The sequence below is a fragment of the Melanotaenia boesemani genome, chromosome 4 (assembly GCF_017639745.1).
Source record: "Melanotaenia boesemani isolate fMelBoe1 chromosome 4, fMelBoe1.pri, whole genome shotgun sequence".
In the NCBI taxonomy this organism is placed as follows: Eukaryota; Metazoa; Chordata; class Actinopteri; order Atheriniformes; family Melanotaeniidae; genus Melanotaenia; species Melanotaenia boesemani.
In genome coordinates this window covers 30,127,994-30,145,636 of record NC_055685.1, presented here as the reverse complement: position 1 = coordinate 30,145,636, position 17,643 = coordinate 30,127,994, and the positions used below count along the sequence as shown (strand labels likewise).

At 37.7% G+C, this 17,643-nt stretch overlaps 2 protein-coding genes across 2 annotated transcripts; both read left to right on the top strand.

Moving 5' to 3' along the window:
- Positions 1-198: 198 nt before the first annotated feature.
- LOC121638776 (myeloid-associated differentiation marker-like protein 2) lies at positions 199-2,827 on the top strand. Its single transcript, XM_041983752.1, has 2 exons — positions 199-562; positions 2,176-2,827. Exons 1-2 carry the CDS (start codon positions 282-284, stop codon positions 2,825-2,827), a joined length of 933 nt encoding a protein of 310 aa, XP_041839686.1. The 5' UTR covers positions 199-281.
- A 6,174-nt stretch (positions 2,828-9,001) lies between these two features.
- pycr1b (pyrroline-5-carboxylate reductase 1b) lies at positions 9,002-16,859 on the top strand. Its single transcript, XM_041983629.1, has 9 exons — positions 9,002-9,149; positions 9,526-9,619; positions 10,536-10,606; positions 10,775-10,954; positions 11,137-11,244; positions 11,426-11,539; positions 14,553-14,645; positions 15,049-15,212; positions 15,760-16,859. The coding sequence occupies exons 2-9, from the start codon at positions 9,553-9,555 to the stop codon at positions 15,935-15,937; spliced, it is 975 nt and encodes a 324-aa protein (XP_041839563.1). The 5' UTR covers positions 9,002-9,149; positions 9,526-9,552; the 3' UTR covers positions 15,938-16,859.
- Positions 16,860-17,643: the final 784 nt, after the last annotated feature.

The window sequence follows — 17,643 nt, the reverse complement described above, 5'->3', positions numbered from 1 at the left end:
AGAGGAGTTAGTCAGCTGGCCCAGCTCAAGCTCTGACAGAAGATCTCAGAGACGCAATTCCCGTGCTTGACGTACTTGGTGACCTGCTCTGATTCATCAACACAGAAATAAGACTCTGATGAACACAACTGAGAGAGGACCTATGAATCCGGATATTCTGCCACATGCTTGTGAAGAAAACATTGGAAAGCTGGACCTGAGCAAAAATCTAAAACCGTGAACCGTTTGTGGATGTCTAATATCTCTTTAAGACCCTGAAGGAAATCTAAATCTTAACAGTCATGGACTCTCAGGGTGGTCCGTACCTCAACAAGAATGCACTGTGCTCAGCTCTGGGTGCTGCCCGTTTCTGTCAGTTAGCTATGGGCTGTTCTGTGATTGCCATGGTAATCCACAGCGCCGGCTACAGCGGTTCACACGGTGTGTTCTGCATGGCAGCTTGGTGCTGCTGCTTTGCCATGACAGTCGTGGTGTTTTTCCTGGATGCCACTCGTCTCTACAGCTGCCTGTCCATATCCTGGGACAACCTCACGGTCACATGTGCTGCCTTTGCAGCACTCATGTAAGTCACATTGCCAGGTGTAACTCTGCTCCTCAGCTATATAATCAATATTTGATGAACTGCTGAAGTTTAAATTCCCAAACTTCAGCCGTGCTTCTTAGCTCTATGAACCATTATTAATATTATTATTATTATTTATTTATTTAATTTTTTTTTTTTACGAATTGTTTGATTGTACAAGCTGCAATCGTACAGTTTTAGTCTGCTCTGTATTTGAGTTTTCAAGCAGCTTATAGCCTCTGTCCCAGCTATACTTCTGATAAAACCTGTGAACACTATCTAACCAGCACCATAAAGCAGACAATTTGCTCACAGCTGGTCAATGAACCAGAAAATTTATCAGTTTAAGACCCTAACAACTACTATGTAATGATTTAGCCTCTGGGGTCAAAACCAGTTGTTTAGGGATTCCTTTGTAGCCAGTGGATATACAGAAAACATCTTTGGGTCAAACGTCCTCATGAATGATGATCCATTTTCTTCTAAACTAATGAAACACCAACTCATTCTCTGGTATCCAAAGAGGCAATTTTACATTATCTTGTGACTTTGTGTCTTGGGGCAATAGCTGGTGAAGAACAGCTCCTTGTGAAGTCTGGACCTTAAAAGCTGATGCTGCAGATGAATGTAAAAATTAAAAAAGCAAACCAAAACCTAAATTGTCATTAAAATGTTGGTGATTGTTCCAAAATTAGTTTTTGCTAAGTGATTCTTCTTCTGTTGCTCTCCAATCTGTTTACCTTACCTGTATCACAAAGCATGCTCAGAGGTGATCAATACTTTGATTCCAAATCATAACAAACCTGTAAACGTCCAGAACTAAAAACTTGTTCTTTGCTAACAGAAGCTCATGAACAGATGTCTGTTTATAGAGCTAAATACCCAGCCACTGGTTAACAGCAAACTGAACTGAAATGATATTGAAGGAAACTAAAAACATGAGGTGCTACTTTGAACAGATGCTAATGATGCTCTAGCTAGCATGATGAGTGAACATAGCATTGTTAGCTAACTTGGCAAATACCTGGATGAGTGAACATCACTTGTAGTTAACTTAGACACAAGACGGATGAGTAAATAAAACAGCACACAAGTCCCCAATCAATTAATGTGCTGTTAAGGTCCTTTGATATGAGTATAAAACCATTTCCTTGGTTTATCTGATGTGCACTTGGTCAACTGCACACAAGATGGCTCCCTCTGTGGTTGCAAGTGTAGCCAACAAATAGCATGTAACCACAAACCGGACTTTCCAAATGCGTTTCCAGCCTCTTAAGAGAGATAAAAATCTCAATTTTCACTCTACTTGTATCTATTGCTTTGGTCTGTTAAAGCTTCTTAAATCTAGGGGTTTTCACCCATCCTAAGTCAGATCAGGTGTTATGACACAGGAACTTCAGGAATCTTTAAATAATTGGTTTTATGACTCCAGAATTAATTCAAGAATTTATGACTTTCTTCCTGCATGTTAACCCTCTGCTATCTGAAAGGTCTATACCTTTAAGTCCGTACATGGACCGTTGAGTTTAGATAATTTAATCATACATAAAAATGTAAATCCCTGTGATCCCTTTTATTTTTTTATTTATTGTTTGTTTGTTTGTCTCCTGCAGGTATGTGACAGCGTCTGTGGTTTACCCGCTGTTCTTTGTCCAATCTGAGTGTCCTTACGCCGGCTGTGATGTCCGAGACTTCCGCATTGCTGTCACTGTCTGCTCCATCCTGGGTACTCTGGCCTACGGTGCAGAAGTGGCTTTGTGTCGGGCCAAGCCAGGCCAGATTGTGGTGGGCTACATGGCCACCGTCCCTGGTCTTCTTAAAGTCGTTCAAGGCTTTGTAGCCTGTATCATCTTTGGAGCTCTGGCCAATGGGAGTCAGTACTCCCTTTATGCTGCCACAATCTACTGCGTTGTCGTCTATGCTTTCTGTTTTGCTCTGACAACACTGGTTGTCATAATGACTGTGTGCAAACGGACCAAGACTGTGCGCTGCATGCCCTTTGACCGTTTTGTGGTGGTGTGCACACTCCTGGAAGTACTGCTTTACCTGAGTGCTTCTGTTGTGTGGCCAGTGTTCTGCTTTGACTCTAAGTATGGCTCACCTTGGAGACCATCATCGTGTCCACAGGGGAAGTGTCCATGGGACAGCAAAGTTGTGGTGGCTGTATTCTCCTGCATCAATTTTGGACTGTATATGGCAGATCTGATTTACTCCCAGAGGATAAGATTTGTCTCCTCACATTTGCCCTCTCACCCACGGGTATAGCACCACATATATAGTATAGATATAGCATCTTTAAGCATTTCTGGCTTAAAAGGTTTAAGTAATTGATTTACTTTATGATTCATGGTTTTGTTTGTAAATTTATTTTTCTATTTTAAGACAATACAAACTGAAAGACAGACACGGTAATGCATTAAAGATCATGGTTTCAGGACATCACTGCAGTTGAGATGCATCAAATTTGGATTCAAAGGACCATAAAGAATTTCACCTCCATTTCCCCCTTGACACACCCCACTAAAGTGACACCCCATGTCTTTAAATGACCGTCCTCCCTGTGAGCCAGCCTCACCCAAGCTGCTAGGACCCTCTGGTATGTCTTGGCAAATCCTCATAAGAAAACACACTTCCAGTATTCCTTATCCGCAGCATAACACATGCTGACTTGCTATAAGTATTTCTTTAAAGATAATATGTAAAAGTATATCTGGCTTTGGCATGTGTGGTATCTCTGCCATCTGCAAACCCCACACCCGGCAATTCTCAAACTTTACCCAGGCTGCCAAAAATAAATATGAACCATCTGCACTTATATTGGAGCTATGACACAGCAGTTATGGGAGGTTGGTGTTTTTAAACCTTCCAATGTTTCTTGTTTCTGTATGTTTCTTTCATACACACAAAAAAAAAGAAAAAGAAAAACAAGATTCTTTTACCTGTATTTTGTCCAGATAAACTGCAGTTCAAGTTACCACATCTGAAAATACACAACCTCCAAAATTGCACAGTATGTACATGGTCAGTCTGACCTGGGAATGTTTTTTCTGTTCACACAGAAGATTGTACAAGTGACCTCATATGTCCTTAAATTACAGGGCAAATCTCAGAAAGTAAGTTGCTTTTTTCTCTGGCAGTTCTTAATGGTATTTTTATAGAGTGCACTGTTTGTGATTTTTTTTCACTAAAATAAACCATCTTGCCTGAACAACTTTTTAAGGTGTTGCAGTCATTCTTGTCCATTAAAAATGCTTTTTAAAGTTAACAGTATCACACTTATCCAGCACCAAAAACATGGCAGCACTAAGCTAGTTGAGCATTAAACATCTGAAGAAAAATGCTTAAAATATTTTTTGTAAATATAAAGGCTAGATAGTAAATATAAATATTAGAAAAGATGCCTCCCAACACCAACTACCAACCCCCACTTTACCCTACCCCAACCTAGCTCCAAGCACAAAGTGTTTAAGTTTTATGTTGTGAATGAAAAACTAAAATATAATGAAAATAAAACCTACAGCAGGAGACTGAAAATTGGAAGAAACACAATCATGTACAGTTGTAATAAATCTTTTAGATTTGTAATGAGGAAACACTGGAGTTAGATTCAGAAATGTAAAATTATCAAACTTTAAATAATAAAATAAAATAAAATAAAATAAAATAAAATAAAATAAAATAAAATAAAGTGACCATACATTTGGAATTAAACGAATAAATATAACAGTCTGTAGAATAAAAATAAATGAAAATATCAAGTATACTAAAATTTTATTTGAAACCAGACACAGAGACTATGATAAAAGCCAAAAAGATTTGTTTTAAAAATTATCAACCCTCTCCGCTTCCCTCAGGTCTGCAGTTCCACTGATGTGGACTGTGATAATAAAAAGAAGAAGGCACATCATGAAGGTTTTTTTTTTACTTTGGATATAATTGGAAAAGTTATTTTTCAGAAGACTTAAAGAATCTGGTGAGTTCACCACAAATCCAATGATGGGACAGGGCCAGGGCACTAAAGAGTTTTCTCGACAGATCAAAGAACTTAAAAAAACAATCTAATAATAAAGCATGTAGGATCTTTTCATATGGATTATTACAAAGAAACAACCAACATTATTTTACCATTTGACAATGGAGTGTATGGAGCAGAAAATGTGCTGGTTTTCTTTTTATCATCTCAGCGTCATCTTTCTGAGATTCTGACCTGGACTATTTCAAGTTCCTTATCACTGTGCTGCAAGACAGTGTGACTTTCAAATACTTCATCTCTGCACCTTCAGGCAGTATGGAAGGAGAGATAGGGGTCTTTCACAGGAATCAAACAGAAGAAGAGCTCTGATCTGCTTAGTCTCTCTTGGGTCTCCTGTAAAATCACACCCTCTCTTTCTCTCTTGCTTGGTTTCAACACATTTCTGTCTCACACATCATACCAGTCACCTTGTATCCATCCTTCCTTTATGCATTGGTCATCTCAGTGAATCTCTACTCCTTAATCTAGGATCATTGAGGCTTCCTGTCACATCTGTGGGTACTATAAATGTGGCACAATATAAATCCTGCAAAACTGTCTTAGTGCTCAGCAGCTAATCCAACACCAGCTGGCTGCTCTTGTATCCAAGAATGCAGAGAGCATCACTGTGGGATTTCAAGAGATGCTGTATACAGATTCTGTCTTTTTATATAAATACGTGAATACAAGTAACTAATAAGAAAGCAAATGGGAAGGGTTTTGAAAACGGTGATAGTTTTAGAAGTAATAGATAACTTTGTATTATAGTAGAGTTCTGATCCTCCAGTCTTGTCAAGGCAGAGGTCTTGTATTCAGTGGTGTTGGTTTGTCTGTCTGTTAGCATCATAACTCAAAAAGTTATTGATGGATTTTGATTAGATTTTCAGTAAATCTCAGTAATGGAATATAGAACAAGTGCTTAGATTTTGGGGGTGATCCAGTTCACCGTTTAAAAGATTCTTTACTATAGGAAGACAGACAGGGATTATTTTATCACTAGTTCTTCTAACACAAAAATAATGAGAAAAAAATGACAATGGCTTGGCGAGGTCTGTGCTCTCCAAGTGCTTCTATTTTCAGATGACAAGATCTTTGGAAGCAGCCAGTATTTCCAGAATGAAATGTGAAGTATGACAGAGGAAACTACTCAAAGTGTTACCACAGAGCAGTCTGCAGCTCTGATCCGTACTCCTCTGTAGACCACCATGTAGCAGCTGCTTTCATTTTCCTTGTCTCTCCCTGCCGGTCTCTGTCTTAAACATAGCAGTGTACGAACTCTGACAGAGATGAGCTGCGACAAGTGTCTATCATAGCTGTCCCCTCCTGATTTTCCCACAGGGGACTGGACAGGGGATGGCTGGTTTGCTGTGGTGACTAATCTCTGATGGCGCTTGCTGCTGATATCAGCTTCCCCCCCTGCAGCTCTTAAGTCAACATTTGTTTTGCCAAATGTTGAGTTAAATTTTCTCAGAGTCTGAATCTTTAGTCTCAGTAGATCAAAGTGTGTTCCAGCTCTCCTTTCCCGGCTTCCTATAAGAAGTAAATCTGTACCAAGATGTCACGTAAATGTCATTAAAAGGGTGACTTCCATTGATGACCTGTTCGTCGTATGAGGATTTCCATCATGGCTCTCAATTTCTTGTTTTTTTTTTTTCACAGATCTGAATGTCTTTAAGGGAAAATATTAGACTCAGGATGAAGGTTGTTTCATATTGTATTATTTGGGAATTCCCAATTTAGATCCTCACACTGTTCTCAAAAGCCCAGGACTTGAGTATCTTAGTTTTCATTTGAGTTTCCATCTTCACTTCCCTCCAGTAATTAACCTGATCTTAATATCCATAAATTGTATTAAGGAACTTTGTGACAAGACTATAATAGACATGGTATCTAAAGCACTTTTTCTGGGATATTTATTGAATAGCTGCTGTTTGAGTACTCCAGATCCACATCACAGTTTATTATAAGTGTATATTAATTCTCATTGTAGCATTTTTTTTCCACATCTATTTGTAAATTTTTCCCACCATCTTTCTTTAACCCCATGGTATTGAGATAAAGTAAAAGAGCTTTAGAGAAAGTGATAGCATATAACTTTTTTGACCCTAGTTCCTTTTTTCAGTTCCTGTTGTTTTCTATCATAGCCCCTTGATTCCCTCTAAGCTCCATATATCTAATTAGCTAACATGTATTTAATTTCATCCTCTCTCCTTGTATATATCAATCAATCTTTATTTATATGGACTTTTTACCAACACATTGCAAATCAAAGTGTCTATTAATCTTGATTTTCTGTTTTTCTTTGTCAGATCATTGTCAGCATTTCTCAGATCCTTTTCATTCTTAGTGCTGCTACTTGGTTTCCCATAAATATCTAGTTGAATTATGAGTTTTGTGCCTCCGTTTGTTGGGTTTTTTCTTCAAATTCAGAAGCCAGTATCCTGTATTTCTGATCACTTAGACTCAAGCATAAATACTGCCTGTTTATAACATCATGGAGATAAAGCTGTCATGAAACTGAATTAACTGATTTAGTTGCTTTTGTTTTTGTACTTATAATGGGCTACTATATCACTAACCAGCTGACTGAAGAGATCAAGGATCCAAACAGCTGGTGCTTTCAGAGCTCAACCTCAGGCCTTGCATTCTGCTTTATATATATAGACAGGAGCATACGCAATCCCTCACTCTGAATTCCAGAGATAAAATAAACTAAATGTAGTCCAGCAAGAGGGACATACTACTTCCTCTGTGTAGTGTAAATTTAGCCTGGCATGGCATGGTATGGCAAGAGAAGCATCAAAGAAAGAGAGACAGATAGTTGGATAAGGAGCGAGTCAGTCTATTAAAATGTGCACAGGAGAGATTTTTTGAATCAAACTGATGGTTAAAGGCCAGGTTCAATGCTAATTCTGAGGGTATGCACGGTGAACTAACAAGGGATTGGCAGCTAAACTACATTCATATTCCACAGCTCATTAGTGCATACTGCATCTGACTCAACTTTACTTCAAATTCTGTTAAATCTGAAAGGATAAAAAAAAGCACAGTTCTTCAGTCTCCTGCCAAAATAACAATCCCCTTGTTTAAATTCAAATTCACAACTAGTTGCAGTAATGTGAAATGTTTTGCTTATTCAGATTGAAATTTCAAGGCCTTTCATCAATAATGGACATCTTTATGGTAGAAAGGTTCACCCAGTTCCCATGTAAATTGAAGAATTGCATAAAATAGGACAAAGTTTCTACTATAAAAAATGTACTGATATATATAAAACAGCTGTGTTTTATTAGATCTTTCAGGAATATTTAATCTGATGTTCTACAACCTATATTGATTGTTTGATGTGTCATGTAAAGATAAAAGTGTTGTACCATCAAGTAATTCTCATTCTGAGTTCTCATCATGCTGACCAACAGCAGTGGAGGTAACCTTCAACTCTTGGGGAAGGGAAATGCATCATCAGCAAAATATACTTAAATTCCTTTCATGCTATGGTTCCCTTGTATGTTATAATATTAGTCGTGCACTACTGAACTACCATAAATCATTCAAATTAAAGCAACAGAATGTTGAAGCTGGTTGGAGAAGGTAAAAGTGATTAAAATATAGATAAATTCTGTACACATTGTTTAATGTGCACTAACATGAAAGATATGTAATAAACTTAACACATTTGCTTCATTTCAATATGCAATGAACTTTTTACATTAGCTCTCAAATTTTAATAATATAAAAATGAAAAATTAATAAAAAATTTAATTAAATTAATTAAAAATATTGGTGGCACAAAACAGAGGTACTTGGCCTGTGTACATGAAAGAATATCTAGTTTTTAAAACCTTGTTTAGGTGAAGTTTAATATGAATTCCAGGAATGTCAACCATCGTTCATAATTTATCCATTTATGATAGACTGCTATTTAGTTTGCATATTCCATTGTGATTCAAGTGGTTCTGTTGATTTTTGTTCACATATTCACTCTATTCTTAACATATTTATTTGTTTTTGCTTACATTTTTTTTATTAGAAAAATTATTCTCTGTATATTAATATGATATCTCCTTGCATTATTGTTAATAAAAAATAATTTGTAAAATGAATGTTTGGTATTACATGTCTCAAGATAAAATTCTCTCAGCCCCGTATCTCACAATTAAGGTCGAGAGGATAGTTTCATTTTTGTCAGTCAAGGTCTGAGCTGCTGCTATATATTTCTGTACATTATACTATAAACATGACCTACTTTCCAATTCACCGTCCTTATACTTGACCTATATCCCCAACTGTATCCTGTATGCTTGAACTTAGAGGAATGATGCAACTGGACGTGACGCTCGGTAAACTCCGCCCACCTTTTGTAAACTAGTTTATAATTGGTCGGATACTGGACCATGTCTAATGTAATTGGACAGGATGTTTGTCTATCATTTGCCACAGCACACATGGGAGTAAAGTAAAAGGAAGCCACGTTGACACGAGAGGTGTTTCCCCCCCGTTTTTTTGTTTATTTTTTATTCTGACCAGTCAGTTAGTTTTTTTGTTAACGCAGGAGTTTTTGCTGCAACATCTTGGGTAAGATATCGCTGTGTTTGTATTATCCCATTAATTTATAAAACCAGGCTAATAAAGCTAGCCGACCACCGGCTACTAGCATATTATTGCCATTGTCCTAAAAGACAAATAGTTCTAGCTTGTATAAAACGGCGTTAAAAGGGGAAACAGCTGTTACTGTTTAAATGCTAGTATTAAGTAGTGTTATACAACACAGGTTTCCTCTATCAAAAGATTAAAATGAATTTAAGATGAGCTCACACTTAAACAGGTTGCTTAGTGTGAAGAGTTCCTCTTTATTTTAATAGTACCATGTGAAGTTAATTTAGCACATTAGATTTGCTCCTATGTTTTTGTAAACTGACATAAATGAGAGTTTTCTGTCTGTTTTGAACAGATCAGAAACGCCACATCATCTGGCAGGATGAGTGTTGGATTCATTGGAGCAGGCCAGTTGGCTCATGCCCTGGTGAAGGGTTTCACTGCTGCAGGTAACATGTGCTGCACATTAATTAATTTAGAAACTTACTTAAGTATTTTCTTCTTTTTCCTTATTTAATACCCATTAGAGCTGTTTCTTATCTAGGAGATCCACTAACTGCAAATAGCTGGAAGCAGCATCACTTGCAGATCACAGGGTATATTTGAAGCCTACTTTTCACTGATATATTTTTACTATTCTTAACCATGCAGTTTATTAAGTTTGACAACTGGGAGATGAGAACGTCACTGGCAGGTTATTGCCAGGCAACGTGTGCATATTATTCTAGTCTCTTACTTAGAAATATAACCTCATGCATAGCAGCCTACACTTTGTTATTAAGAGCATCATGGAGCTATGTAAATTTATCAACACAAACATAACTGAAGCCAAAATTATGGCTCTTATTTATATTTAGTCTGATATAATTTTCTGGTAAAGATGGAAGTTTTACAGAACGTAATAAATGTTATTCCTTATCCACTTCTGAAATGAGTATTTTCAGAGCTAAGTTTGCATGCTGTCAACAGCAGACTTTCAGGTGTGTTTTAAGAAAATGCATATATTGTTAGACACGAGGGTTCGATCTCTCCTTGTTTAGTTCTTGTTGGAATAAAGTACATGATTTCTGCATTTACATTGATAATATTCTCCTGTAAATGTCTCCTCAAAATGTGTGTTTATGGGGTTCTGTTTTCTCATCCCTTTTGTCTGTTGCATTTTTTTTTTCTCAATGAAAATAAACCCAGGCTCATCCATAACCAGGTCACTAAGTCAACTTGATTACAACACTTGGAACGTACACTGCCACCTGCAGGACTTGTGTTGATGAAATTTATGTCACAAGAGCTTCTAGAAAGGCTTTTATCTCACTCACCAAATCTTAATAAGCTGATGTTGACGCAAGTGACATTTTTCCTCACCAGGTGTGATAGCGGCACACCGGATTACAGCCAGCTCCCCAGACACGGACCTGCCTACAGTGACCGGGCTCAGGGTAAGGAGTTATGTGTGTCTGGAGACGGGAAGGAATTGTGTGTGCACTTGTTGAAGAATGTATTATAATTGCAGGCTCCTGTTTAAAAAAAAAAACAAAAAAAAAAAACACCTGTTTGCCTCCTTTCCTCTCTAGTTTAACATTTTTTAGTTTCTTGTTTTCCTGTAGAAAATGGGGGTGACTCTGACAACCAGCAACAAAGAGGCTGTCAACAAGAGTGATGTGCTCTTTTTGGCTGTGAAGCCCCACATTATCCCCTTTGTTCTGGATGAGATTGGGCCAGACATAGAGGACCGTCATCTTATCGTCTCTTGTGCTGCAGGTGTTACCATCAGCTCCATAGAGAAGGTAAACCTTGCTCACAGTTTCCATCTGATATGGATTTGAATATGATTTAAAAGTGTTAAATGATTTTGTTGTTCAAGCCCTTTTTAACAAGCATAGTTTTTCTACATTACTTTATCAAAATGAGTTAAATTAGGACAGGTGAAAGTAAACTGTAACTTCTCTGCCCGTTTATAAATTTACAGAAGCTGCTTCAATACCGTTCAGCTCCTAAAGTCATGAGGTGTATGACAAATACCCCAGTGGTTGTGAGGGAAGGAGCAACAGTGTATGCCACTGGGACACATGCAGAGGTAAAGAAGGATCAATCGAGAAATATAAAATCACAATTCACTAATTTATAAAATGGTTTCAGTAGAGACTAATGGTGCATTTCAGATTATCTGATAAATTGTAACGAGTAAAGCTGAAAGAGAGTTTTTTTTGTTTTTTTTTTTAAATGCATTTTTATTCAGCTGTTTGTGGTTATTCAAGGTGGAAGACGGCAAGTTACTGGAGCAGCTGATGGCCAGTGTGGGTTTTTGCACAGAGGTGGAGGAGGACCTGATTGATGCTGTCACTGGTCTGAGTGGCAGCGGTCCTGCCTATGTAAGTATTGTCTATGATGTTAAGAATGATGAGTCTTTATCAATACAGTGATTACAACATTTTATCAAAGGATTTGGTCAAAGTTTGTGTTATCTAGCAATCACTTTATCTTTTTTACATTTATTCAGTTTTTAGATTACCCTCAGAGAGCCACTGAGACTTACTTTAACAACGCAGGACTGATCACATTCATTCATTCATTCATTCATTCATTCATTCATTCATTCATTCATTCATTCATTTGTGTTTTTTTAGGGGTGGGATTTTAAAACGTTAACAATTAATAATTACAAAAAAAATTATGGCAAACTGACAAATCTAGCGACTTTTTCTGGTGTTATTGGAAACTTTTGGAGAATGGCGTAAAAGTACTAAAGCAAACACGTTTACTTCTTCTCAATGAGTGCTGGGTGCTGCCGCAGGCCCCTCCCCCGTCCAGAGGAACACACAGCCTCGGTCTTAACGCTGCACCCGGTTAGCTACAGTCAGAGCTCCATGACTGAAAGTGAAACGTGCAATGCTGACACCGGCTGATCCCGCCATGATTTACCATCAGATATTAATGCCTTTTAACGAAGAGTGTGGAGGAAAACATTTAAAAAGTTAAAAGTACTTTAACATGTTGTAGATTCTTAGAGAACAACCAGAGCTGCAAGTTAAAGTACTCGAAACTTCTTTTTCTACTGTTTTGAATTGAAATGCATTTAAATGCATTTTTCCAGGCATTGCTAGAGCTTGAGATCACAATATTAATATCTGTGTCTGTATTATTTAATTTAGTCATCCACTAAAGTCAATTTAAATAAAAAAAAAATGCTGCTTTTTGGGGCAAATATTGTTATGTGATTGATCAAGAAGCCTCTCTTTTTTGTTTGTTTTGTCAGCATCAATCAGTCAGAATATGGCATTTAGGTTTCACGTATTTTTCTTTGTGAAGCACAACTTCAGCATTATTCCTTTAGAAAACAAAGATGAATGAATAACTGGAGCCTTTGATTTAGTCTGGAAGATATCATAAGAAATGACAAAGTATTACATTCATGGACAGATATAACTGTTAGATGAAATAGTTCTGAGGGACGTTTGCATCAACTCATCGTGGATAAAGAGTATTAATGATGTCTTGTTGATTTACCAGGACAGAATGAAAATACAGCATACATATATTGGAGAAAAAAACATGAATATGTTGCACTAGTTTAGATGTTTTGCTTTTTCCTTCTATTAATACTGGGTTAATAATAAACACCAGCTTTAACTGTGGCTAGTTGAGTTGTTGAGGGCTCGTAATCTCCAGTTAGTGGTGAGGATTATCTGCAGCTGCTAGCTTCTCTGTGCCAATATAATGTAAAATGTTTGTAATGACAGAACTTGCTGTGGAGAAAGTCACAGAGCTCTGAGCTTATTTGGTGGTGGTAGCATCATACTCTGATGCTCTTGCTCAGTATAACTGAGCAAATCACACAAAGTGGATGGGATGATGAGGACAGGAGGCTCCCTCATCATTCCCATGAACCATAAAGTTAGAGAGCAGAAACGTGGAAAACTAAAGACCAAAAATGTAAACTTCTTCTCACAATATGGTGTGTGCCAGAACCATAGACTGTATATAAAAGATGGACGGAGCCTCCGTGACGTCACCCCTAGGTTTCTGAAGAGCTGAATTGAAGCTCATTGGGCGGTTCCCACCCTCGCCATCTTGGCAGCATCACGCGTGTCATTATTCCCAGAAAATCCCAAAATGGGCAAACAGGTGGAGCTGAGAGGGGGACTGTGAAGGTGGGGGTGGATGATTGACAACCATCAAACTCCGAGCTGCCTGTAGCTAAGAGCTAACTGAGCCAACTCTGATCTAACGTGAGCTAACCAGCGAATAGAGGTAGGCGAGCTAAAGCTATGGCGCACTATTAGCCGACTAAAAACCGCAGTTGTGCTGCACTTTCCCTTCTTGCTGCGGATATTGGATACCTGTCAATCAAAAGGACACGCCCCTAATTATGCTGAATTTCAAGATTAAATAACATCCAAACGGATGAGTAAGAAAAAAAAAAAATTCACCCCCCTCACAGCTGTCATGAAGGTAAACTTGACCTATTAATCATAAAAGGTTTTTTTGTACCAGGCTTTAAACATGTTTATTTCTGCTGTGAATTTGGTCTCATTAACATGGGAGTCCACAGGGATTTGCTCTGTTTTGGAGCCTGCACCAAGTGGATGAGGGGTGAACTGCAATTTTTGCACTTCCGCATAATCTTCACATTTTACTGGCGGGAGGTTGCCTCTTGGCCAAAAAAACTGACACGTCTTTAAATGACCAAAAATGATCTAAAAATATAACTTATCAAAGGACATTTAGCTAAATATTGATTAGTACTCTATATATAATGTTGAGCTGCTAGGTAAGATTTTTCTCTCTATTTTTAAACCTTGTGATTAAAAAAAATAAAAATCTGGATTAAGTATCAACTAATTAAGTGCTATGTTCTTGTTTTATTTTTATTTTCTGTTAAAGTTGTGTGCTGTGAAATCATTCTGCCACTGGGGAAAAAATGAAAGAAATAACTGAAACATTGTACGTTCTGTTTTCAGACTTAAACTGAAGTAGAAACTAGGAAGGAAACAGATAAAAGCATCTCTCTCCATATATTTTTTTCCTGAGTGAAGCTTCTGTTAGAAAACATGAGATACCACAGCTGTAGTAATGACTTTCATTAACATCCATGTATTTCCAAATCGGTCCCTTCCGCTTTAAGCAAATTGAGGACATTAAAATAAATCTGTTGGGGGGTTTTTATCAGCTGTCTGCATAGAGCTCGGGAATTTTAACACAGGCTTTTATTTAACAAATATATATTTAAGTGTTTGAGAGATTTTTTTCCCCCTCTCTTTACTGCCTTAACAGAAGCACATATTAAACAAATAGTTATTAAAGAAGTATTTTTCTGCATCTTATGCAAAATGAAGGAAAATATTCACAGAAATTTTTATAAATAAAAGTTTGTGTTGCTAACAGGCATTCACTGCGCTGGATGCTCTGGCAGACGGAGGAGTGAAGATGGGTCTACCCAGAAGACTCGCTGTCAGGCTTGGAGCTCAGGCCCTGTTGGTCAGTTGGGTTTTGTGTATAAATAAGTGTTGTGTAACTTTTATAGAAGATTTTTTTTGTTAAACCTCTGGAAAATCTATGGTGTGGTAACATCTAACTAGTTTAGTAAAACTGGAACCGTCCAAACATCCATCTACAGCCCTCTTTTATGTTATGTTAATTTAATCAATATTAAATAATAAATCCTTTAAAAGTTAGTCATGAAATAAATGTGCTAATTAAATGAAAAATATGCTAATTGGAAAAGTAGACCTGTGAAACTGATCCTGAAACAAGTAAATGAAATAAAATGTGAAGAATGGATATAAATTCAAAGAAGTGTAGATCAGTCATACAGAAGCAGGAGAAAGAGTTGTTCCTTGTGTTGTACATGAAGCGTTTTTCTTGTTCCCGTTTCTTTTAGGGAGCAGCTAAGATGCTTCTGGACTCAGAACAGCATCCAGGTCAGCTGAAGGATAACGTGTGCTCACCGGGGGGCGCTACCATCCACGCCCTGCACTTCCTGGAGAGCGGTGGCTTCCGCAGCCTCTTAATCAACGCAGTAGAGGCTTCCTGCATCAGGACACGGTGAGACTGCTGCTTGTCAAAATGAAAATTGTACTTTTAGAAGTTTCTCAGATCTTCACCTGCTGCTGTAATTGAGCTGGGCTGCAGCTAATATTAATTTTCATGATGACGGTTGTTTATCGCAAATTTGTTGTATCCTTTGTGTTATTTTCCTTTTTCTTTCTTTTTTTCCCCTAATGACCACCTCCAAGTAACTAAATCAACATGTGTGTTAAAGACAAATCATAGCTAGAAGTTATCAAATATTTTTTTTAATATGCTTTAGAAAAAACAAAGATTAAAGCCAGATTGTCAGTTTCATTCTCCTGTTTCAAGGACATATTGATGCTAAACGTATCTGGCTTTAGCAAACTGATACCATGCTGAAAAAAAGCTCTAAAAGTCAAGAAATATAAAAATATTTGTATGTCAATTGCTGAATTGTGAATTGGATATGTGTGTATTAGAGTTTTGCTGTCTTTATGCTTTATAGCTGTATCGTTGAAGGAAAACTGACGCCTTCAGTGATGCTCTTCACTTGATGTTGTCATTTCTCTTCATTTCACAGGGAGCTGCAGTCCCTGGCAGACCAGGAGCGCATCTCTCCAGCAGCCATTAAGAAAACCACTCTGAACAAAGTGCTGCAGCAGCCTGGGGTGACAGTCAGCGGAGTCGCTAACGGGAATGGCAGGTCAAACCTCAACTTATTCAACAATCGCACCTCTGGGGTCAAAAAGAAGAACTGAGACGAAGCCATACACACAAACATGTTACAGATTATTAGTGTACCAGTGTGTGTACCTTTGGACTTACATGCATCTTAAACAGCTGTTCAGCCACAGAATTAAACTCAGGACTGCTTTAAATCACATCCAAATTCATTTGCCATGTTATTTATTCGTACTTGAGTCAAATGCAGACGTGGGACCTGGTGGTGACATCATCACATTAAACACAAGGTGTGTTCTGCATGCACAGCTCACAGATACAGCCCTATGTTTGATGTGGGATTCCTGGCAACATGTACACAAATTCAGATATAAACCCAAGAGCAAAACTGTGTTTGCAATCCATCTGTATGTGTTGGGCGCTGTTAAACAGTAATGACCCAGTGGCCCATCATGGGATCTGATGCACACCAGGTAGCAGATGGCTACTGGGACATCAAGCTGTCAATGTATGTTGTCAATATTTGTCTTCAAAAAGTGAAAACCTCAGTCTTTTTCATCATGTACCCCTTTACTTTTTGCATAAAATCATTTTTGTTTAGTAAGCGAACGGACTGAATGTAGATAGAACAAATTGTTTTCATTATACAAAACCAGTGTTATATTTTTTAGGGCATTGGTGCCTTTGGCCTTGTGACAGAACATTTTTTTTTTTCTGCAGGTCATTTTTTAAGCTTTAAAACATCTTGTGTTTGACAAAGGCAGTTTTTACATTTTTCTTCATCAGGAAATATGGTGTAATTATCTTGAAGTGCTCAAATAAAGCTTAAATCTGCACAATGAAGCAGGATGTGTGATGCAAAGGCTTTTGGTCAGCCCTCAGTCTGTTCTGTGCTGTACTTGTATCCTCATAATTCAACATGGTATGTACTGTTTGGTTCAGCACATTGGTCGCTGAACTGGTAGTCAAAAGGTTTATATTAAAAAAGCTGAATCTGTTGATTTTTGTTCCTTTGTTTAACATTTTTTATATGTTTATCTTTTCATTTCTGTACATCAGTGTGTACGCTCTCTCACCCCCAGATGGTGCTCTCTGATCAATGTGACCCATTTTAAAAATGCCTATGAGGATTAAATTACCCTCTTCACATTGCTGTCAGCTGTGTGTGATGTAAAATTGTCTGTAAACATGCATTAAATATAACTACGCCTCCTCGTTGGTCAACGGCATTACACATTTCACCCACTTCATGACTAAAACTCCCCCATATTTTATTTTTGTCTGCTCTAGTGGGTCACTGCCTCCTGAATTCTTTCCCAATCAGATCGCTCTTTTGCTAAAATTAGACGTCATCTGTGCCTTAAATAATCAGAGGTAAATGTGTTTTTGTCGCAGGCCTTGAGGTGCATTGTGATTGGCTGTTGTGAGAGGAAACATAGTCCAATTTTAGAAACTTGCAGTCAGCAGACCATATGACCAGTGAGGGTTTTCTCCACAGATACAGCCCACTCCTATCACTTCTGAAGATCAGGGACTGACGGTGGCTGCAACAAGTGATGCAGGATTTGTCTAAATGAAAAGGATTCCTACTCCTGAGTAAAAATATTTGACAAATGTATAATCCCTAATTTTTAAATTGACTTTCAGTTTAATATCCTGTTGGTTAAGATAAGTAATATTTTCTAATCACCATGGCCCACATTCAGATGAGACTATTGGTATTGATGGTTGAGGTGGAGCATGTGAGGTCATTCAGTTCAGTGGGGCACCACAGCCACAAGTG